The sequence below is a fragment of the Chenopodium album genome, chromosome 12, assembly GCF_948465745.1.
Source record: "Chenopodium album chromosome 12, dcCheAlbu1.1, whole genome shotgun sequence".
Lineage (NCBI taxonomy): Eukaryota > Viridiplantae > Streptophyta > Magnoliopsida > Caryophyllales > Amaranthaceae > Chenopodium > Chenopodium album.
In genome coordinates, this window is record NC_137845.1 from 23099792 (window position 1) to 23124164 (window position 24373).

The 24373-nt window shown below is 35.9% G+C and overlaps 2 protein-coding genes across 3 annotated transcripts; one reads left to right on the forward strand and one right to left on the reverse strand.

The window, feature by feature from the left end:
* Positions 1-1124: 1124 nt before the first annotated feature.
* LOC145570457 (protein PAT1 homolog 1-like) lies at positions 1125-20940 on the reverse strand. 2 transcript variants are annotated; one of them, XM_081629554.1, is made up of 6 exons: positions 20763-20940; positions 14123-14189; positions 13594-13742; positions 11303-11365; positions 6097-6172; positions 1125-3739 (listed from the first exon to the last, which is right to left on the reverse strand). In XM_081629554.1, exons 1-6 carry the CDS (start codon positions 20835-20837, stop codon positions 1614-1616), a joined length of 2556 nt encoding a protein of 851 aa, XP_081485680.1. In that variant the 5' UTR covers positions 20838-20940; the 3' UTR covers positions 1125-1613. The 2 variants fall into 2 exon arrangements, with proteins under 2 accessions (XP_081485680.1, XP_081485679.1); XM_081629553.1 differs by lacking the exon at positions 20763-20940 and adding an exon at positions 20213-20344.
* A 2016-nt stretch (positions 20941-22956) lies between these two features.
* Positions 22957-23855, forward strand: LOC145572226 (uncharacterized). Its single transcript, XM_081631226.1, has 2 exons — positions 22957-23553; positions 23755-23855. The coding sequence occupies exons 1-2, from the start codon at positions 23207-23209 to the stop codon at positions 23825-23827; spliced, it is 420 nt and encodes a 139-aa protein (XP_081487352.1). The 5' UTR covers positions 22957-23206; the 3' UTR covers positions 23828-23855.
* The last annotated feature ends 518 nt before the right edge of the window (positions 23856-24373 follow it).

Here is a 24373-nt window from a genome sequence, read left to right on the forward strand (position 1 = left end):
TAAACGAATCTGAATACACCAATCACGCCTAGAGCTGTCAATTCGGGCATTTAAGTCAGGTTTGGTCGGGTCAAATTAGGTCTCGGTTCAAATCAGGATCAGGTTATGTTGGGTCAATTTAGCCTCAGATCAGGTTTAGGTTTGGGTCAGGTCAATTTCGGTTCAGGTTATTCCGGGTCATTCACCCTTTTCGAGTGTAGGTCGGGTTTGGTTCTAGTCAAATTCAGATTGGGTTCAATTTCAGCCTCGAGTTGTGTTAAGTCAGGTTTGTACGGGTTAATAAATCGTACATTCAGGTTCAAGTTAGGGTTGTGTCAAATAGTTATTTGGTCGGATAATTTTAAAGTTGGATCATTCTTGGTTTTGGTTCAAGTTCAATTCGAATAATTATAGATGTGGTCAAGTTGAATCTATAAAACTATGCCCTACATAATTTGATCAAACATTATCAAGATTTTATCAAACCTATATACGAAGTAATAGAGAACAAAAGGTATATAAGCTGAACATAATTGTACCAATAAGTTGTTAAGGATTGAGTGTTTATAGAATTATATTGTACCAATATATAAGTTGAACAAAAGGTATATAAAATTTTATTAAACCTTCCATGACTTGGGTCAATAACAGGTTGTGTCGGGTTATAACCGTTTTCAGCTTCTAATTTAGTCGGGTACTAGTTCGGGTTCGGATTGTTGTCGGGTCGGATCAAATCAGTTACTATCAGGTCGGGTGCAGATTCAGGTCTTAAAGTATTAGACCAAATCGGTTGTCGGTTAACATTAGGTTGAGTTCTGGTCTGATTACAAGTCACTAGTTTGACCCTATTGTTTCAGGTTCCCAATTCAGGTCGGGTTCTCGAGTCGTGTCAATTTTTTACAGCTCTAATCACGCTACTTTCATTAGAACTTTAAACAGGTTGCTAGGCACACACCAAATTCATAGTACACCTAATGCATCTAACCTGTCAGTCAAAAGTAAACCCAACATGAAACACAATTTACACAAGTAACTATCTTAACTAAGGTCTTTGTAATATGCAAACATTACAAACCATTAAATAGGTAGGATAAGAACTATTGCAACCTAAATACAATAGTACGCTGGACTGTTGGCTTAAGATATTACCCAACTAAAAATACACTGGCCCTTTCTTTTAAACAATAGCAACATAGTCAAACAGTCTATAAGGAAGGATTAAGGAAATACAATTTGGTTACATTCTGTACAAATTAAACCCCTATGCTGCTAGTTCTGTCCTAAGGGTTCCAACAGAGCTTCAAAAATTAGGCCCTGCACAAGAGGAGGCATCATAACAATTCAACCATATTTAACTTTTTCAAATTTTTTTCTGAATTATACACAATCGGGATTGGGGAAACTTGTTCGTTCGTTCAAATAGGCGATAATTGTGACTTGACACAAGTCTTATCTTTCAATTTGCAAGTACACCACCCTAACAAAACCAGATGGCACTTGTAGGACTTCTTCCCCACAAGAGGGAGCCCTTCAGAGAAAACAATATAGAACCCTCCTGATTTCATGCATGTCATCCCTCTCATACATGTTGCAACCAACCACACAGCTATGCATCTTAGTCAACCACATTTCTCCTAGCTCTTGACTGATTCTGATGTTATCCAGCCATTATTTTCCTCATCACGAAGATTGAATTCAGTGACGGGAAATGGAATAGATTGGTGAGCAAAATCCATCAACATCCCCCGTTGGTGATCATCAGTGTGAGGAAGACTTGCACGTAGGAGTTCCACAGGCATCTCCCTGCGAATGGCCCTTGCTGCTTCTGATCTCGAATATTCAGAACTTGACTGTGCTCGATTCAAAATAGATTGCATTATAGTGTCATACTTACTAACACAGTACTTTGTTAGCAGAGTAAAGAATGTTGCAAAAGAAGCTTTCCAGAAATTATAATGGGGAACATTGCAGCTGCCAGGGGTTTGTTGATTAGGAATGGTTAACACAGTAGCTCGTTCAAGCAAAGACTTCAAGATTACAGAAGCAAGATCTCCAGTAGGACTTCCTAGTGGGCGGAGTGGCGGCTGCTCTGGAGAACAAACAACAGCAGCAAGACATGAACTCAGACCACGAAGATCCATGCCACTGACACAAGTTGAAACTGCCTTTGCAAGATCTACAGTAGCCACAGCAGCACCAGATTCAGTTGGAAGACCACCAAACAGAAACCTTAAATGGCGAAAAACAGCCATGCAAACAATTCGAGCCAACTCGCTTGCAGGGCCAGGGCTGATTGTAAGAAGCTCAAGATACTTAACTAGAAGCTTCCAGCCCTTTGGCAGGGAAACAAGCCGCATGAATACAATATCATCCCCTGGACTGACTGTATGCCCCCCACTTCCAAGAGGATCAACAAGCTGAAGGGATGCAGCTAAAGCTTCTAGCAGAACCTGTCGTTTACGCCTAAGCTGAGACCCTCCATCTTGGGGTGGACTACATTGTAGAAAACGATCGACATCATGTACATCCAGAAGAAGAGTAAAAGCATCCTCCACAGTGATTCTAGCAGCAAACATTGGTTCTTGTTCAAGTGACTTGCGTTCCGTGCTACCATCGCTGCATCCTGATGAAGGGGGTTCAATTTCAAGAAGAGGTCGAGGCCTACGAATGGATGACAAGGCAAGCCTTCTTAAGGTATCAAAGGATTGATGGCCATGTTGATCTGAGCCACTATTACGTACACGTGAAGGCAGATCCCGCAAATGAAGGGGAGCAAAGTGATGTTTCAGCCTCGCACTCGATGATTTTTTAGCAGCACAAGCCTGGTGATAATAATCATCTATATATGGGTCATTGCTGTGAGAAGTATGCTGCATCTTCAATATACTATCTATCTCCTCAGCAGTCATATACTTAGATCTGAACTGAACACAATCATTCTTCTGGCTAGCAGACTCGGATGCTTGCTGACTAAATCGATGATGCTTACCACGCATTGATTTTGGCCTTTGATCCCTCGTCTCAGAAATAGAATATGCTGAGTCGTACTTTTTTAAAATATGAGACGGCACCGATGAATGCCCACCAATGAGCTGGGACTGCATTAATGAAAATTGTGCCAATGATGGTAAAGACTGACAAAGTCCTTGTTGCAGCTGTCTCCGTGGTGACATCAACGCTGAAGTATGAAGCAACCCATTCTGATGAGTAAATTGTTGTTGCAATACATTATTGAGAATCCTAGAATGATCCCCATGCAATAAACCGGCATGGTTGCTCCACTGGCTTCGTGGCTGGTTATTAATTCCATGGCCAGGTATAAGACCTGACAAGTTTCCACCGTATTGTAGTCCATGGGCATTAGAAATCCCAGAAAAATGACGACTAGAATCAGACATATGTGACAGGTTTGATGCTGAGAGAGTTAGATCAGGACCAGAATTCAGAGATGGGACATTTACAGGAAGTGAATGGCGATGAGACAAAGGTTGTTGAGCTCTGTCTCCCGGTGGAGGAAATGAGGTAAAAGATGACTTGGGAGTTGAAATTGTATCGCTTGAAAAGTGTTGCTGAAGATACTGCTGTTGTTGTAGTTGCTGCTCTGGGTAAGACAATGCTCTGTACAAGGGTTTATATTCCCCAGGATGATTCGACAAGCAATGAGGCTGAGATGACCACCTTTTACTTTCCAACGCATTGTCTACATCTGACACAGTATGATCCAACCAGCCTTCCCTTGACCAATCTGCGACAGATGAACCTGAAATAATGGGATATCACAAAAATGATGTGAGTTTATGGACAGCAAGTAATTGATAATAATGTAATTTCAAGTTAAAACACAGAGATCTAAGATTGCTGGATGCAAAAACAAAGAATTCTAAAGCTGGCCTCAAACGCATAAGGTGAAGAATTATACTTCTCATCAATTGTGTTTTTGTTTCAAAAGGTGTGGTCAGTAGGAACTTATGACAACTATAGCAGAAGTGTAAAAGAGTGCACACATACACCCTTGTTGCATTAGTTTAAGTTATACACTTGTACTCAGATCTTATCTTGCATATGGTACATCTAATACATGTAAATTGTTAAGAAATGACACTACATGATTCCCTTCATTAATTTAAAAAACAAATGTAACATCGATCAACCTTCTACAAAATCCACAGTAGAAACGTCCATTATAACATTTATATCTAACAAAAGGGAAACAAAATACTTCTATCGTGTAAAGTGTAGCTCATAGGTTCACCTAAGTCCAGCTTCCCCAGCAGTTTAAAACCCTTTGGGATTAAATTTGGCATTCCCCTTTAAGGTCAACTACCCACTGCACCAAAAACACTTCATAGACTTGATATGAGAAAATTACCACTTAAAGCCATTTCATAAAGACTCCATATAGAATAATTAATCTAGGGTTAGATGAAAGAAACCTGGTCTCTGGAAAGTGAAGAATTAATTGAAAAGGACACAAAGTTCTAGCCTTGTTCTCCACCAATTTATTGATCAAATAAGGAAAAAATTGAGGAAAAAAAAATGCCCTTAGACCCTAGACCCTGTTGTCACAAATAACTTTTTACCAATCAACACTACTGAATTCTGAGATACATATAAACAAATGAGACCAGGTAAGCATGAGAGATAATCATAAAAATAAATAAACAAACGAATCTAGTCGAATTAAGGGAAGGAAAAAAAAAAAGAAAAAAAAAAACCCACCCTAGAACTCAAGGAGTACAAACAGAGATAAGTTCTAACAAAAACAGTACAGCAAAAGTATTATGCATGTATCCATCAAGGGGCTAAAAACCTTTTAAATAATTTTTAAATCAAAAGAAAGGTTTTTTTAAATCAGAAAAAAAACCAAAATCAAACAAGAGAATGAGAGGTGAGAGACAGGGAGTTCAAACAAAGAAAATATTAAGACATACTGACATAGGAATGGCCAATGGAGAATTTAAAATTAAAAATAAATAAATAAATAAAAAGGGGAAATGTAAGAGAACACCAAAAAAAAAAAAAAAAAAAAAAAAAAATTAAAAAATTAAAAATAAATAAATAAATAAAATTATGTACTGCCTCCGTTTCACGTTATGTGTGCAACAAAGGACCCTATACAAATTTCTAGGGGATGATTAAATTAAATCACCCCACCACTAACACAAACACCCACCAGAGCACCCACTTGTAATCCACCCTAGCCTCTCCAAATAGTCGTACTCATGTTGAAACCACCACCAATCCACCCCAAAAAATCCACCACCATAACCAACAATCCTAAAAATATGAACAAAAAGGATAAAAATGACCAATTATTACCTTCTCATCATCAATTAGGGCTTTATGTGCTCAAATTTGACTATGAAACTAAAGATCTAGGGTTTTCATAGCAAAGTTGACCCTAAATCCTTCAAATTTGAGCTTTAGTGGCAATGATGAAACGAAAAGAGAAAGAAGATAAAAAGGGGAGGCGACAACGAGGAAAAGGAGGAAACGGCAGTGACTTCCGGCGAAGGTGGCGATCGAGATCTAGAGAGAGATGAAGAGAGAGTGGGGTTCGATGGCGGTAGTGGTGGTTGGAGGAGATGGAGAGAAATGAAATCTGAAGGTGAAAAGGATGAACTTAATTAGTTTAGGGTTGAATTAGGTGAGTCATTAGCTTAAATTAAGTTATTAATAACTTAATAATATTTTATTTAATGTGATAATTGAATTTTAGCAAGGATATGTTAGTAATTTCACTTTAAAAAGTTTATTATGAAAATGGAAAGTTTTAGTTCGTTACACATAATGTGTAGCAACCCTTTTTGGCAATTGTTGCACATAATATGAAATGGAGGTAGTAATCAAGTTCAAATAATTTCACACAAGTTCTTATATCAAGTTCATAGAAGATGAATTTACACATGCATACAAATTAAGTCAAATCAAACAAAGCCTGCCTGACAGTCAGACAACTTTGTATAAATTCATAAAAAAATAAAACAACTTGGGATAAATCAAGTACACACCCTAGAACTAAATAAGCTAAGATATTCTCATTCAGCATCTCATAAGAAACTCCTTTTTACCTTTAAATAGTAGAAATCTTACAAATTTATGTTGTATTAGACTTACTTTCTCTTGACAAAGATCCAGATCCTCTATCACCAATAACCCCAGGATTCCTTGGCCCTGTGACGACTCTATTCAGCTGTTGACATAATAATTTTTTGTTAGGAGAAATAATCACATAATATAGTAAATTGCTTATAAACTACGCAAAAGCTAAACAAAAAGAGGTTGATAAGCAAAAGTAAGGATTTTGCTAGCATTACCAATAACAAAGTGCCCATCACAAAAGAAAACCCGCAAAAGTCAGTATAAGTACTTAACGAGCACCAACTACTGAATTTAAAGATCCCATAGTTATTATAAGCCAAACTAGGTACTCAGGTAGTAGATACACCATGTCAGTGAATAAAAAAGTGAGCCTACAATATAAAATTCAAACCAGGACAAAATAAAAAGTAAAAAAATGAGAGCTTGGAAAGCTGCCTTTAGCTATAGTCTTATCAATAGCTAAACGTGATTATATAAGGAAAAGCAAACAGCTTAGTTTCAAAATGTGTGATACACAACATGGCACTGTTCTTGGGGCCTAGGCGCAATACACAAGGCACGACACACCTATGGTAGGTGAGACGCACTTTATTTATAATAAAAACTAATTAATTTTTCTACTTCGTATTAAATAAGTCTATAAAGAACTCTGAGAAAAGGTGGAAGGGCTATGTGACTGGATCGCTAGGGTTTTGGGGATATAGGATAGTCTTATTAATAGCTAAACGTGATTATATAAGGAAAAGCAAACAGCTTAGTTTCAAAATGTGTGATACACACCATGGCACTGTTCTTGGGGCCTAGGCGCAATACACAAGGCAAAGCACACCTATGGTAGGTGAGACGCACTTTATTTATAATAAAAACTAATTAATTTCTATTAAATAAGTCTATAAAGAACTCAGAGAAAAGGTGGAAGGGCTATGTGACTGGATTGCTAGGGTTTTGGGGATATAGGGTTCCCTCTCCTCCAATATTAAAGGTAATCTAACCGTTGTAAAGTCACGTAGTGTTCTTATTTAAGAAGTATATTACACATCAGCTATTGAAGCCGTACAACATAAGGCACAAAAAGCATACAGCCTAGAAATAAAGTGCATAAGCACGCATCCTTTGAAGGTCTTTTGGCATAAGTGCACTTAATTAAAATAAGGCAGGCAGAGATGAAACATTCAGGAATGTTTGTAACGACTGAATGACTGATTTAGGGTAGGGGCAGTACGGAGATGAAAGTATACATCTGTTTTCAGCAACTTAACAGAATAAGTTATATAGTTTTCAAGATTAGAAAGTTCAAAAAGGGAAGTGTTATCTATTCCCTTCGTCCCACTAAGATTGCCCACTTGACCTATTTGGGTAAAAGAGGCAATCTTAGTGGTACGGACGGAGAGAATATATAGAAAAGGTCATCTAGAGAGAAGATAAGAAGCAAAGATTTGTTGAGAAAAATCTATTATGCTTTGATTCATGAAATTATAGTAGATACCAAAGCAATTCCACTAAGATGATGCATATAACAATAAGAATGTTCTGGAAAATTTTTGCATCTGAGCTTAACCCAATTCAGAGAACAGAACGGGCGTACAGAAGGTGGTGGAGAGCCCACACCTAAATGCAATAGGAGATCAATTAACCTTCCCACAGCAAGCAGCAAAGACACCTAGGTCCATCTGCAAGCAACTAAAACCTATGATCCAGGAAAGGTGAAACTCAAAAGTAAACCAGCCTATTGGTTTCGAGTGATTTTTTAGATGAAGACTACAACAGTCACATATCAGCATTGTAGGTGGCATATTCCTCAGCGAAGATGGCAGAACCGACTCGACACCACTGAAGTACAGTGATGGAGTTAGAGATGGTAATCTTGAGCTTTTGAGGATGTTAGACTGGATAGTGGGCGTGGTATAGGTGAACCAACCACAGTAGTATTAAAGTTTGCAGTGTACAAATTTGGTGGTGGTCCAGGCAGGATTGCTGGTGAACAAAACAAAGATGTAATTAGGGAAGGTGGAGTACCGCATGGCTGCAAGTGATTTCACCATAGATTTTACAGGTTTCTTTACTGAAAAAGAAAGGTCTGAAGGCTGAACTGCTTGTGATGGATTAAAAAGGTGGAACAGAGGGCTTCACAGAGGGCAGATCTGGTGCATGGTGACCTCAAAACTTTCAGAGAAAAAATTGGTTATGATCCATACTTCTTCAACAAAGAAAGATCTGCTGGAGCTTGCAGCAGAAAGTTCCAGACATGAAATACAGATAAGCTTTGCAGAATCGTTCTTTGAGTTGTTGGGGACTTGGGGGAACATCAGTAAATGCTTAGTGTGATAACTCAACTATGAATCAAGCAATTGACAAAGGCAAATTAGGTTTAGGATCTTATATAATGTATTTAAGTCCTACTTTTCTCTGGGCTTATCAAGTGAAGGTTCACTTCGCCATCAGTTTTCAAACACAGCAAATCAAATAGCTATCATATCAGCCTAGCCATTTTTTCATTAAACCAGCAATCTATCAGTTACCCTCCTTATTTCTCCAGCCCAGAGACTAATAACCCAATCACAACTGATGGGTTTGGTCCCACATTTGTCTATTCTTTTCCTAAGCCCAATCTCTCAACCCACTTCATAAACCCCCTTTTTTAAAAACTTTGAGTTGTTGGGGACTTGGGGGCACATCAGTAAATGCTTAGTGTGATAACTCAACTATGAATCAAGCAATTGACAAAGGCAAATTTGGTTTAGGATCTTATATAATGTAATTAAGTCCTACTTTTCTCTGGGCTTATCAAGTGAATGTTCACTTCGCCATCAGTTTTCAAACACAGCAAATCAAACAGCTATCATATCAGCCTAGCCATTTTTCATTAAACCAGCAATCTATCAGTTACCCTCCTTATTTCTCCAGCCCAGAGACTAATAACCCAATCACAACTGATGGGTTTGGTCCCACATTTGTCTATTCTTTTCCTAAGCCCAATCTCTCAACCCACTTCATAAACCCCCTTTTTTAAAAACTGACTCACCACTCCCTACTACAAGACCCATTCTTCCCACCAACTTTTCCAACCACACAGGTCCCAGCACCAAATCCAACTTATTCCAGACATACCCCATAGAAAATCCCATAATTGCTTCTCCATAACCTAGGCAATGGTGAAAACTCTAAACTTCAGTAATGGGGAGTTTCACAACAAGCTAAAGCAGTGTCTTAGGTTCAAGTGTAGCGACAAATGGGACACAGATCATCGTTGCTGTCACCAGAAATTGATTGTTAATTACTATCAACCTTGCGGACAAGACAGAAGTTTTGGCAGGCAATAGTGTAGCTCACAAATCCACAGGCAAGGGCGGTATAAGGAGGCAGGTAATAGTGTAACTCACCAATTTACAGGTAAGGGCGCAATGAAGAATGATAGTATATCTCTGTAATGGGCTTTGGAGAATAAGTTGAGAGGTAGTCAGAAAATATTATAATACTTTAATTAGCTTTTAGTAGGGAGTGTGAGAGTGTCTAGCCACTCGAAGGATGAGGTTGTAATTTCTCCGAAAATTCTCTTCTTCAACCTCATTTATACTATCTGATTTTCCAGTCTAAAACAGGATCCTAATATAGTAGTAGAATTATATAAACCACAAGCATAAGCAATAAAGAAACTGAAAGTTTTCCTTTAAAGATCAAAAATTAACATGAAAGATTCTACTTTTAACTTATGAACATAATGGATAAGATGATAATATTCAAGTCAGCCACCAATAAATCAAATGTAGATTCTTTTATCAGTATTAAAGAATAACAACGCCCATAAGACCTTAGCATCCGTCGGGGAAAAATTACTTTGTAATATTTCAAGGGAACAATTTTGACATTCATAGTCAATATCATTGAATTTTAAGCAAATGTTGACTATCAATATCGTACCTACTCACATAAATGCAATCAAGCATGAAAAGGAACAATTGCTGAAGATGGAAAACATCTTCCCCCCCCCCCCCCCCTCTCATACTTTCAACGATCAGCAGGCAGTCAAGAATTTAGCGATTGTTCTCTCACATAAGTATGTTCTTTTTACACTTTGAACCTATTACCCTACTAAAATCGACTTATTTGCAAGAAGCAGAAGAAATAATAAACTCACAAATGGAAGATTATAATGCTCAGACTCGTCAACCTACTCCATCAGCTGCCGTGTCAACACAACTCAGACCGGATGCAGACACAGAATACAGGTCAGACATGAGAGAAAATGGAAACAGCAGTCAATAACTCTAGATCTAAAATTTTGCCTGATGTTTATCAAAACAAGAGCCAAAACTTTGTGGCTTTTCAGCAAAAAAGGGAAAGACAGACAACCATACAAACTTTCCTAAGTTCTTCACTGTCTACAGGAAGCCTGGTCTTCTATGATTTCTTTGCTATTGCAGGATAGATTCCAGTACACTACCACCATGTAGTCCTTTTGGCTTTCACCCTTCCTATTTTAAAAAAATGGGTGCTTGCAAATTACCACCACTTATTTCCACACAGCCGTGATGACAAACACACCAAACAAAAATGGAGCCCCACCTTAACCCCTACAACTTAGGCCCTGTAGACACCTTCAATTTATTGTTCAAAGATCAAGCTATACATGTTGCTTACTTAGTGAAAATTGAGAATAGGATGAAGAAGAGTCTCTTGGCTCAATTTATAATCCCTTCCAAACCCAATCCATAATATCCCTTTATCCCATTTAAAAAATCGCATATCCATGCAAATAGGTTTATAAATCACTGAAAAAAAATTTGTTGGCGACTCCCTAGTTGTCAGAATTGGATGCCCCTTTCCTATGCTAATCACATTCAAGTGTGTAACAGGAAACATTCAAATATTTTCCATGTAGCGCAAAAAATCCATGCTTACAGGCCCTTTCTCTACCCAATGTTTCCTGATCTCAATTTCTTATCTCAGCTCTCAACTCCCCTCCTCCCATCCACTTGGCATCCTAGGCGTAGAGACAAAATTTGCTGGAAGATGATAAACACTAAAAATGATGATAGGGTTGGATATTGACTTACCAACAAGTATCAAACCAATATTCCATGTTTTTATAATCGCTGACATGTCTTGGTAAATAGAAAATAGTAAAAGCAATTTATTTTATTAAAAAAAAATACAATGGCAAATATTTCTGCCAAACAAATATCATCCAAGATAAACAGCATCAACATCACTGGAAGCTTACCTTCAAGAATGTGGTTTCCAGATCATCGACGTCTGACAAAGATCCTAGATTGACATCTTGCCCCTGAAACAAAGTAAAAGAACATAAAAGGTCATATCTAATAAACACAAGCGATCAATCATCCTTTACACTTTTGCTTTAAGAAATGAGAATACTATTAGCAAGGAGGAGCATTAGTGAAAAATTTGTAAATTAATTGCCCAAGAGAAGAAACCAAAATAGTTCCATCCACACCTATAAGGATTATATGAAAGCAACACTCCCAACAAAGAGCAAACCCAACTAGTTTACGAGAATCCACTCTTTCAAACTTTGTAAATACTTGTGAACCATTCCTAAAGAAGAATTCCACATATTTTAAACCATGGTTTAAAAAAACTTGTAACCCCTTCCTAAAGAAGTATTCCACAAATTATAAACCATTATTACATGAGATTTAATTTTTATTAAGTTCAATGTGCATGACAATTAACTTCAATTCACAACATACAGAAACTCTAGGTGAAAGAAGATGATCCAATCTTTATATATTCCTTAAAGTTGACTAGACCATACAAAAATTAAGGTTATCCCAATTTAACTTATGGATATTAAAGAATATGCCAAATAATATATTCAGCCAATTAAGCTAAGAAGATGAAGCTACAAAGAAAAACTGCCAACAGCACGATCTAGATTGGAAAATCAATGAGAATTAAACAGTACATATATTATTCAAAACAAGAGAATAAAAGAAGTCTTGTATCAACCAAAAACTAAACTCCCGAAAAAAAGGAAAGCAGGAATGCATACAAGGAATGCATGTAACACACTCATTTATACAGAGACCATATATTTAACTTCAAAGCAAAAGACCAAATTTTCTCAATACATTTGCAAAATACGTGAGATATAAGGTGGATGACCGGCTTTAATCACAGAGGGTAAAGAATAAGGCAACATGATATGAGGAGAGAGCTAGAACATAATCATCATGAATCTTTACAGAATTATATGTTGGCAAGTTTGAAGACAAGGAAAAGCAGTATACAGTATACACATTAAGAAAAAAATTGGAGCAAAGGTCACCAATTAAACTTTGTGAGACCTGGCAATTGTAAGGTGACAAATTGCAAGATAAATGTAAAGGGAAGAGAGGAGGAGTCAGACAGTAATAGCTACAAAGTGTTGGTAACTTCAGATTAGACAACATGGAAAAATAAATAAATAAATAAATAACTTGCTTGCTTCCCTAAAGGCCAAATATTTAAACCAAACTACACAGCCAAAAGTGCAATTATACATCATCAATCACAAAAATCAGCATGAAAACACATAATAAATTAACAAAAAAAAAAAAATGTATTAAGAGGTAACTCAGCAATGAAACTAGTGAGGACATAGTGACAAAATAATTGGACTCCCTACAAAATTTATTCATTTTTCAAAATCTCAAAGAAGAGTTGTATACAATTCAATATCAATATCTTTGGCGAATAGTTTCCATGAAAATGATAATAAGCAGAAAAGGCAGATATGAACATAAAGCAAATATCTCCCTCCGTTTTTTAATAGTTGTCTGACTTACTAAATTAATGCATTTAGCAATATCAGAAAGACGTGTTATACAAATCAACACTGTTATCTTTGGCAAACAATTTCCATGAAGATGATAACAAGCAGAAAAGACAGATCTGAACATGAAGCAAAAGTCTCACTTTGATATACACTATTTTATCATTTCATTGGAATTATAACTTCCCAAGCATTGTAACTTCCTATAGGTATTTAATTCCCATATGCAACCAAACGAAGTCTTACTATTGATGTATTATAGTTCAAAATTGTACTAGAGCAAACGTGTTCGGCCAGAGTGGAACAACAAATAAAAATTACAGAAAGTAGAACATAGAGTATAATGACATAAAAGCGACTCAAGGGTACTAAATTAACACTACGTGAATTCACAATCCTTAAATCTATTCTACACAACATCATGCATAGTTCGATCTGTTTATGCCAGCACCATCTCCAACATTTTCAGCAAGAGCACATAAATTCCCATTCACAAGTTTCTATTATGGAATAAAAGAACAGGGTAACAATTAAACAAGGGGTGATTATAATTGGTTTTTTTTTTAATTGGTTCCACACTTCCACTCCGAGGGAAAAAAAATATAATAAAAACTAACTACATCAACTAATTCAGTAGGGAAGAAAAAATGAAGAGGGCATACATTAAATCCGTACTAAAGAATAGGCCTTAGAAATGAACAATACCAATGAATTCAATAAAACTAGCAGGTACATACCTCATCTTTATCAAACAAATGATATTCATCAGTATGCAACGGATGTTGTGATAGGTCACTTCGATCATCTTCAAGGCCGCCCAACTCAACCTCCTCGGCAACATTTTGACCAAAGAACTCATATTGAGAAGCATCAAAACGTGAATTATCTGCAGCATCAAAGAAAATTATTAGCTATCAACAAAAAACAGTGACCCAAATCACCTTATTGCTAGCGTACAGTGACTAATAAATCAGTTTTAAATTTTTCAAATAGATTTCCTCACATCAATTCCACTTAGAAAGAAGGGGTTTTCACTACCTGTGATAGTAGAATTGAAGTACTATAAAATGAATTCATTTCATTAACAGATATAACTCTCTAACAAATCATTGAATGAATTGATATATTTGTCATTTTTGCACAGTCAGAATACTAAGAAATGGGCATTAGATTAACCACTATCACAACAATATCTGGCTGACAAGGCCAGAAAGTGAAATCTAACAAAGCCTCCATAGGGACTTTATGGATGCCAAAAAAACTCACCTTCTATAGAAAAAGATCCAGAACCTGTACCCCCAATAGCTCCTGCATTTCGGGAATCACTCACTGCCTGTTGAGACAAGAATTAACAATGTTACAAACCAGAAAAAAGAATAGTAAGTATTCGATATGGTCACTACAGCATGTGTGGATTAACTAGCCACAAGCCCACAAACAAAAAGACACAGTAACTGTATACAACGTTGGTATACAAAATAATGAACTGCAAGAATATGATGCATATTGCACACAAAAAATTATAGCAAATAAAGATTTGAGCACTACTTAAGCAATCACTTACCTAATGAGTGATGATATGGGAGGTAGGCAATTGTCTTATGTAATGAAGAGGTGAACAAATTATGGAAAGTGGGTCCTATGGAGGGTTTCAAGCGTTCTATCAAGGATACTTGGGTGGTCAAGTCTCAGGTTCACCATTTTAAGACTCAAATAACTTCTATTTTGTTGCTAAAAATTAATTCCTTAGACTGCAGGGGAGTGTTCAGTGAGTTAAAATGTCAAATCATTTTGGAGATTAAGAGCAATCTTGAAGTAGGAACATCAATGATCAATCGACATGCGGCAGCAGCAAGAGCAGTAGTTGACTACTGACTACTAGGGAATTGCTCTTAAGGAGGAACAGAAGCATGCGTGAGTGTGAACAAACCATGCAACAGTGCAAGCTGTAAGGGTCCTAAACTCCACCTCTGTCAACGACAGGTTGTAAGAATTAACTTGACCCCTTTTTAATGATGACTAGGATCCTCTAAAGGTAGGGTTTCATGATTTAGTCCCCTAAGGGGCATCCGTAAGAAAATAGTTTTGCCTATCATTTCGATTAAAATGAAAATAACAAAATATTTTCCATGATTCCATCTTCTCGTGCATCTTTGTGAGCTTTAATCTCTGTGACTTTCCAATCTTTGATAACACTTTGAGTGAGATCACAGAATGGAACCTTAATTTCTTCTATGATTGTCAAATCAAATCTTTACCTTTTGCTCCTTATCACCATTAAAGTTGGAAATTTAAGAAAATTAGTAAATTGCATGAAGATTATGGTTTATAATCACATTTTAGGTAGTGTCTATGTTACATCTGAGTTTAGAATCACATGAAGTCAGATTAACCCTAGTACATGATAACCATAATAGTTATATTAAGCAAGGGCTTATCGCCATTAACAAGTTTCCCCTATCAAAGTAAATACTTAATACTTTACAAGTAGTGATTGGCAAGGTAGCGGATCATGATAGTGGTTGAATGTAGCATTTTATAAAACCTAATGAAGTAGTTTTGGGAGGCTTAAGTATTAAATGTATAAATTTTGCCTTCAGTAAATTAAATGTATAATAATATGAGCACTATTAAGTACCTTACTTTTTTTTTTCACAAATATCAGGTGTGCCGAATTTTTTCATGGCACCTTATGAGTTTTTCCTTTGGGTAAAAAATAAGTTCCTTAGATCCATGGTTATGATTGGAATTTGCTACTCACATACGTTTCAACACATGCATATGATGTATTACATACAAAACCAGCTAAATACTTTGATTTGTTAAAAATGGTGAAATCATTGAATTATGTGCTACTTGAACATTGTGCATTGTCAAATATTGCATTAATTAAACCTAGCATATTATACTGATCAAAAAAGCTTGAAGACTACAAAAATAGGGTCTTGGAGTTAAAAAGCTTCAATCAATGTAGAAGCCCCACAGCAGATTAATAGAATAACCACATCCAAATTTAACAACAGCAAAATTGCATCCAGATGAAATGAGGAGGGTATAAAGAGGCTTGCTAAAGGAAGATGCAAAGTAGGGTGAGAGCATCTACACTTCTAGAGAGGAAGCTTCTTTACAGATACCAATTCCAACATTCACTTTGTAGCCAATGCAAGCATGGCATAAAGGAAATGCTTAAACAAAGAAATGCTACAAGTTGTTGAAATTCAATCTATCAATCAATCAAAACCTTAATCCCATAAGTGGGGTCGGCAACATGAAAATTCCCAACTGGAAAATAATGATCAAGTATAGAGGGAAACATAACTTTATATTCACAATTAGACAATTTAAACTTTCGGTACTTAATAAATTACTATCAATTCTAAATTTTTGTCACTTAATAGTAGGCCATATTTCTAGTTTGGATTATCCCAAAACTATGTATGTAGTACTACTGTTTCTAAATTTAGTTTGAAGAACTTACATGGTATTTTAAACACCTTGTGGCAGAGGAAGTCTGATATAATATGGATTATGAATCTAGATTTTTATATAGCAGCCATAAATTTCAAAAACTAAGAAGAAAGTACTTTTTAATAATTCAAGAATAAACTGGAAATTTAAAACTCACAACAATACAAATTTTAAATGTGGATTTTTTTATTTTTTTTTGGTGTGCATCTAAAGTTAGAGTAAATTTTTTAATTCATTTTTTAAACCATTGATTTTAGTTCCTAACCAAAAATAATCTTTCAGTTTTTCCACATTAATATACATAGACAATATGTATGAAAACATGTGGATACAGTTGAATTGAAGAACACTTAGCTAAGGACATTTTATACATCAAAATGCCACAAAAGGCTACAACCAAATTACGAGAAATGCCAAGCTTCTCAACATGAGAAACAAAATATGTTTTTCAAATGGCAAAGTCGTAAATAAATACATTTTTTTACTATTCATCAGCAAAACCCCTACTTAAGCCCTAAAACCGCTATGTCAAGTAGCGGTTTTGCTTGTAATTTTAAAATTTTAATCTCTTGAGAAACAAAATTTGTTTCTCATTTTGAGAAACTGGCAGCTACATTGCACGGGGACGCCACTTGGTCCCCGTCCCCGAGACGTTACGGGGACGGATACGCCTCGGGGACGGCTTGGGGATGTTCCCGGGACGCGTTGACTTTTTGGGGACGTGTTGACTTTTTGGGGACGTTTCTGGGGACGCGCATGAGGTTCAACGCTGTCCCCAAAGGGCAATTTTGGGCATTTGAAATGTTAAAAACATAAAATAAAAAAAATACCAGTATAATCGACCCTTTTCCCCAATTCACACTTCCAAAATCAGAAATTAGGGTTCCCAATTTTCACTCTCTCTCGACGGCGAGGCTAGCGGCGGCGGCGGTGGAGAGCCTACCGGCTCACCTTCTGTTTCTCATTTTCTTCTTCTGTTTCTCTTCGAGGTAAGTTCCAGCTTTTGTTTTTTTTTTCTTTTTGGGTTGAAGGGAAGGTCGACCCTTTTGATTTATTTGTGACATTTTTTTTTTTTGTTGCAGTGAGTATGACGAGTGAAGGATCTAATCTTAATGCTAGTGATAGTGGGTCAACATCTAATTCTTCCTCAACGACTCATACTAATGTTCTTCCTTTGTGGAAATATGTTACTAAATTGGATAAAAAGGGTACAGTAGGAGGGACTTGGAATTTTAAGTGCAATTTTCATGGTAAATCTAGGAATGGAAGTTATTCTAGAGTAAGATCTCATAGTGGTAATGGAATTTCTATTTGTAAGAAAGTGACCCAACAAGATAAACTTCAAATGACTAGAGAAGAGAAGAGCATGAAAAAAGGAACAGAGAGTCAGGACCTAAAGAAGTTCCTTTGCCATCTCAATCTCAATCTCAATCATATCAAGGAGATTCCTCTAAGAAAAGGAGAGCTGATGTGAACTCCAATCCCATTTTGAAAGCGTATAACATTTCTTCTAGGGAGGAATTAGAGGAAGAGATTGCAAGAATGTTTTATACCGGTGGTTTGCCATTTAATCTTGCTAGAAATCCACTTTATTAGAGATCTTATAGTATGGGTGCTAATATGAATTTACAGGGCTTTCGTCCTCCTGGTTACACTAAATTGCGTACCACCTTGATTGTCAAAGAGAAAGCCAATTGTGAGAGGTAGTTACAACCAATTCAAGCAACCTAGAAAGATAAAGGGGTTACAGTTGTGAGTGATGGTTGCAGTGATCCAACTAGAAAACCTCTAATTAACTTCATGGCATCTTATGGAAAGGGTCCTATGTTCCTTAAAGCTACTAATTGTTTTAGACAAATAAAGGATAAGTTCTTCATTTCTGAGTTGATGAAGGAAGTGATTGAGAGTGTGGGTTCTCAAAATGTAGTTCAAGTAATAACTGATAATGCAGCTAATTGTAAGGGAGCAGGTGAACTAACTGAGAGCATGTAGCCTCACATTTATCGGACTCCATGTGTTGTGCACACCCTTAATCTTGCTTTGAAGAATATATGTGCGACAAAGAATACTGAGTCTAATGTGGAAACATATGATTTGTGTAATTGGATCACAGAAGTTCATGGAGATACCACACGAGTAAAGAATTTCATCATGAACCATAACATGAAATTGGCAATCTTCAATTGATTTACTCCTCTTAAATTGCTTTCGGTTGCGAATACTCGTTTTGCCTCTATTATTGTTATGTTAAAAGAGGTTTAAGCTACTCAAAAGAGCTCTTCAAACTATGGTGATTAGTGAAGAATGGAGTTCTTATAGGGAGGATGACCCGAGCAAGGCAAGCTTTGCAAAGAAGATTTTGAATGCTGACTGGTGGGATCAGTTAGAATACATCCTTGACTTCACAAGACCTATCTATGACATGATTCGTGCTTGTGTCACTGATAAGCCGACCCTTCACTTGGTGTATGAGATGTGGGATTCTATGATAGAGAAAGTGAAAATTGAGATTTACAAGAAAGAACAGCTTGCTGAAAATGAGAGTTGCCCTTTTTAGGATGTGGTGTATGACTTCTTAATAGCTCGTTGGACAAAGAGCTACACTCCTCTTCATTGTCTTGCCCACTAATTGAATACAAGGTATTATTTTTTTTAGCTTACTTTTTTTCTAAGAATAAATTATTGTTTTCATGTAATTGTAAATTTGTAATGCTGACTTATGTTTAACTCTTAAAAAAGGTACTATAGTAATGATTGGCTTCTTGAGGATCCTTCTAGAGTTGCTCCTCATAGAGATGCCGAGATTTCTCGTGAAAGAATGAAGTGTTTTCAGAGAATATTTCCTAATGACGATGACCAAGATAAAATCTATGATGAGTATGCAAAGTTCTCACTCATGATGGGTTCATTTGAAGACCCAATTTCTCTTTCAAAGCGAAGCACCAGAGATCCTTTGACTTGGTGGGCTAACTTTGGTGCCGAAACTCCTCTTCTTCAATCTTTGGCTTTCAAGTTACTTGGACAACCATCTTCTTCCTCTTGTTGTGAACGAAATTGGAGCACTTATTCATTCACTCACTTAGGAGGAATAGGTTGAATCCAAGTCATGTTGAAGATTTGGTTTATATCCACAACAACCTTCGCCTTATACCTAGAAATTCCGATCAATATCAAGATGAGAAGACCAAAATGTGGGATGTTGGTGGTGATGCTTTTGATTCAATGGCTGATGTAGGATTCTTAGAGTTTGCTGACCTTTCCCTTGATGAGCCGGAATTGGAGAACATGTTGATTGACGACAATGCTTGATTTTCTTAATTTAAATGTCATGTTAAACATTGGACTAAATTGTTAGTATTATCATTTTATTTTGTTGCATTAAAATTTTTACAATGCTCCATTTTTTTTTTATATTTAAATTTACATTTTAAAAAATCGGCGTCCCCAAAGCCGTCCCCGTACCCTGGAAATTTTAGATTTGCCGTTTTCCGTCCCCGTATATGCCCCCGTACCCGTATCGGTGCAACCTAGCTGGGCAGCCTCCCAAATTACAAGTAACAACAATAAAGCAAGTAACACTATGTGACACAATACTGAGATGCCAATTCAAACAATTCACCAGATAACAAAAGGCAATTGCACATTGATACTAAGCTTAATGGCATATTTGGGTATAAGAATAAGTACACTCTCTATTTTACTAGTGTAACTATCAAGCACACAAATTCCCAGCATGTAGGGTTTCGCCCTACCAAATACCCTAATAAAAATGTATACTAACTGTTTCGTCAAGTTGAAACGCCAAACACCTCAGATAATTGAAAAGTTTCAAAAACCCAAGGGAAAAAAAAAAAAAAAAAAAAAAAAAAAAAAGCATAAAATGCAAACCTGATGCTCCCGAGAACACCCAACAGCTACTAATCCCAACTCACGCTCCCTCTCTCTATCTCTATCTCTCACTCCCCGCCATTCAATACAGCTCATGAGATCTAGGATTTTGTCCATTAAGCCCTAGATCTGTAAATTCACAGCAGCAATTGAAAAGAAAGGGAAATTGGGGGAAAAGGAAGCTAAATTAGGGTTTAATTGGAATTCGAGAGGCCCGAGCTTCATCGGGTAGCCGGCAATGGCGAAAGGGGAGACCAAAACACCCAATAGCATGATAAGATCACAAGCCCCCAAATTGTAATTACTCCACAATTGAAACTAGAACCAGTAAAGATCCCACAATAGTGATGAAATTTATTGTCTAAAATCATCAAATCTTATTCGCCATATACATAAAAGCAACACGAAAACTGAAAAAAAAAAAAAAAAAAAAAAAAAACCCCAAAAATCCGAGAATTGAAAAAACCCTAATTTGATTGAAAAACACGAAAACCCATAAACATAGTGAAGAAACAAAGAATCAAAATCGAAAAATTAATCGAGTAAAAACCTGAGAAGCTGCAAGAAGAGTAGGATGGAAAAGAGACTGTTGTTGCATCAAAGCTTGCTGCTGCGGCTTCATCATCTAGTTGTGCATTCCTTAAAAAAAAAAAAAAAAGGAGGAAATTTTGATTGATATTCGAAGTTAGAAAGGGTTTCGACTTCGATGAAGACCTCTGAAGAACTTGGGAAGAAAGAGGAGAGAGAGATACAAAAGAAAAGGGGGCTTCAAAGAGAAGGAATTAAAGTGGGTCTAAATTGCTGGCAAGTGGGGTGGGACTGTTAGAGAAAGAAAATACGGTATAATTTTGTTTTTATTTTTCGATCTTTTTATCATATACTCTCGCAAAATACAAATATAAAAGAAATTTTTGAAATCTAATACTACCTCTTTTCATAACATCAGTAACAAACTTCATTGCATATTTCCCAACACAAAATTTTTAAGCAAAGATTAGTAAAAAAAAAGGGTATGTGATTAATTGGATCAAAGAGAAAGTAAATACCACCACCCACCTTGTAACCCTAACGAGGGAAAAACTAAGTCATTGACTAATCCTCCCTGAGCTAAATAAAATTTATATCACTTAACAAACCTAAATACAAATATAGAGGTAAGTCAAGGGTCGAACCCATAGGAACGGTTATGTTCAAGTATTTCTAATCTAAGTCAAAGTCAAAGGTAAAGAGGTAACACTAAACAACCACTAAACAAAGAAGCAAACAAATAAAACACTAGGGAATTGGGATCAACAAGTAATCATGACAATTGCAACAACTTGGGAAGAACATGTCAATCAATAGTTGTGAAAACTAATGATAAGAGTTATCAATTGGAATCAAAGAGTTATCTCCTAATCGTTAAGCTAGTGGTCTCTACGAATAACAAACTAAGAGAATCACAATCCAAACCAATCGACAATTGTAATTCCTAAATCAATGGGTCGTGTCATTAGAAATCACAATGCAATCTAGCATAATTCTCAAGGCCTAATCAAATTACGCGGATGCAAATTTACATTAATCACTTAATCTCAACAATCAATCAACATAATTCCCCAATAGTCATAATCAACTAACCATATAAGTTTCACCCAATCCCTAGGAAAACAACTACTCAAGAATCATTATCAAATCAACAAACAACTAAAGAAATAAAGAATCAACAAAATATGAAGAACAATTACACTAATCAAGAATCAAACATCAAAAAAAATCAAACAAACATGAAATTAAACAAAGCAATAAAATGAGATACAGTTAGAAATCCTCATTGATTGATTATGGAGATCTTCAATACAAATGTCACCTTGAATCTTCAATCTCTCAAATCCCCAATGAAATCTCTCACTTTCTCTCACTAAATGTACTCCTAAAACTAACCCTAAAACTAGAGAGAGAAACTCTCAACTAAGCTAAAATTATGATCAAAATTATGTTTAAAACATTTTCCAAAAATCGGGTTAAAAATAGGTATTTATAAGAGGCGCGGAAACAAAATCAAGCGAAACCGGAAACAGGGAGGAGCGGCCGCGCGGGCAGGGGTGCCGCACGCGCACGTGCCATACGCGCCCGCGCTCGTGGGTTGCACACCCGTGTTCTTCTTTAACGCTTCGTAGCTTCGTGCGCTCACTAATTAGACTTCATGTGCGCTCGCAAGGTCTTCAAGATAGTCACTAAACATGGAAGATTCAAATGGACTTGACGGTGAGTTCAACACCGAGATTTCATGAGAGCGTCACTACTACAAAAATGCTCAAAGAGACCATTTAAATAAATATGTGGTCTCTTGGATTGAAGAGACCAAATATTTCAAATAAATGGTCTCTTATATATAATCTTAGAGAGATAAAAGGTACCAAAGACCATATATTCTAAATAAGTGGTCTCTCTTTTTTAAAAAAATTAAATAAAAAAAAAGAGACCATTTATATAATAGAAGTGATCTCTCCTTTTTTTCAATTAAATAAATAAATAAAAAAAGAGACCATCTATTTAACAGAAATGGTCTCTCCTTTTTTTAATTAAATAAATAAAAAAGAGAGAGGTCATTTATTTAAGAGAAATGGTCTCTGCTTCCTTTTAATTAATTAAAAAATATTTTTGATCTGATCTACCAATATTACACGAATTGCCATGTGTAAAAAATCAAAACTTAGATCTCCTTCATTCTCTTTTCCCTCAAACCCTAAAGCCCTTCATTCTCCATCCTCCATCACGGCTCTCTTCCCCTAACATTACAATTCTGAAATTTCTGAAATTTCTGATTCCTCTCTCCTGATTTTTTTTTTCTCTCTCCTCTTATCCTCACCTTTCTCATGCTTATATCTTCTCTTTTCTTCACAAAATGCAAGTTAAACCTTCAATATTCTACTCTTCCATCTATTAATTCGATTTTTCTGAAATTTTTTCTATGCTAAATTTTCAATTCAATGGATTTCGTTTTATTTGATTATGCATTTTATTGTTTTGGGAAATGTTCATGATGAATTTAAAGTTCATGTTGACAATCGAGCAAGAGGTCGTTGTCGTGTTTCTCCTCCAATTACTAGTAATGCTGCTGACTCCGCTAATGGGTCGCCTTCTTCGTCGTCGTCGTCGTCTTCGTCTTCCTGTATAGTTGATTATCATATTCATAATGATGATAAAAATAAAAATGACCAAATTCAAATTGATGACGACCAAAAGCCGCCTAAGCCGAAACAAACTAGAAGAAAGAGAGCACCAGTTAATCCTAAAACTGAGAAATATACCAATCCTTCTACCAATCGTCATAGCTCCATTTACAGAGATGTCACAAGGTAATTTTATTTAATTAATAATCAAAAATTTCCATTTTTTGTAATTTCCACTTGTTAATTTGTTTGGTTAATTTGTGGAAAATTTAATAAGAAATTAGAGTTGATCAATGCTGATTGAATTTAATTTGAATTTTATGTCTATTAATTAATTTGCATGTCATGGAAATTGGGTTGATTTTAATTTTTGGGTGAAATTTGCAGACATAGATGGACAGGAAGATTTGAAGCACATTTATGGGATAAAAGTTCTTGGAATAGCCTTCTACACAAGTAGTAATCAGATGATGTCGGGCAGAGCTTCGTCTAAGGTCTTGATTGTAACATTAATGACTTTTGTTAGTATGAGTTTTGTATAATTTTTGAATGAATATTGATTGTAGTACTCCGTATTAATGAATTTTTTAGTATTGGTTTTGTATATTGTTTTGTAACTGTAAACTACGTATATAGTTTTTAGTATTTATGAATTGTATTTTTGTTTGATTGATATTTTATATATTAAAATACGAATAAATTTTTTCTTTTTTTAATAAAAAAAGGAAGAAAGAGACCATCTATTTGAAATAGGTGGTCTTAGTTTTTGAAAAACCGAGACCATCCATTTGAAAAACTGAGACCATCTATTTGAAATAGGTGGTCTTAGTTTTTGAAAAAATTGAGACCATTTATTCTAAATAAGTGGTCTCTCTTTTTAAAACAAGAGACCACTTTTGATGAAATGGTCTCTTAGGGTAAAGAGACCTATGAGCTAGAGACCACCCCTAAGGTAGTCTCTTTGGCCATTTTGATATGGTCCCTTTGGCCAATTTTGTAATAGTGT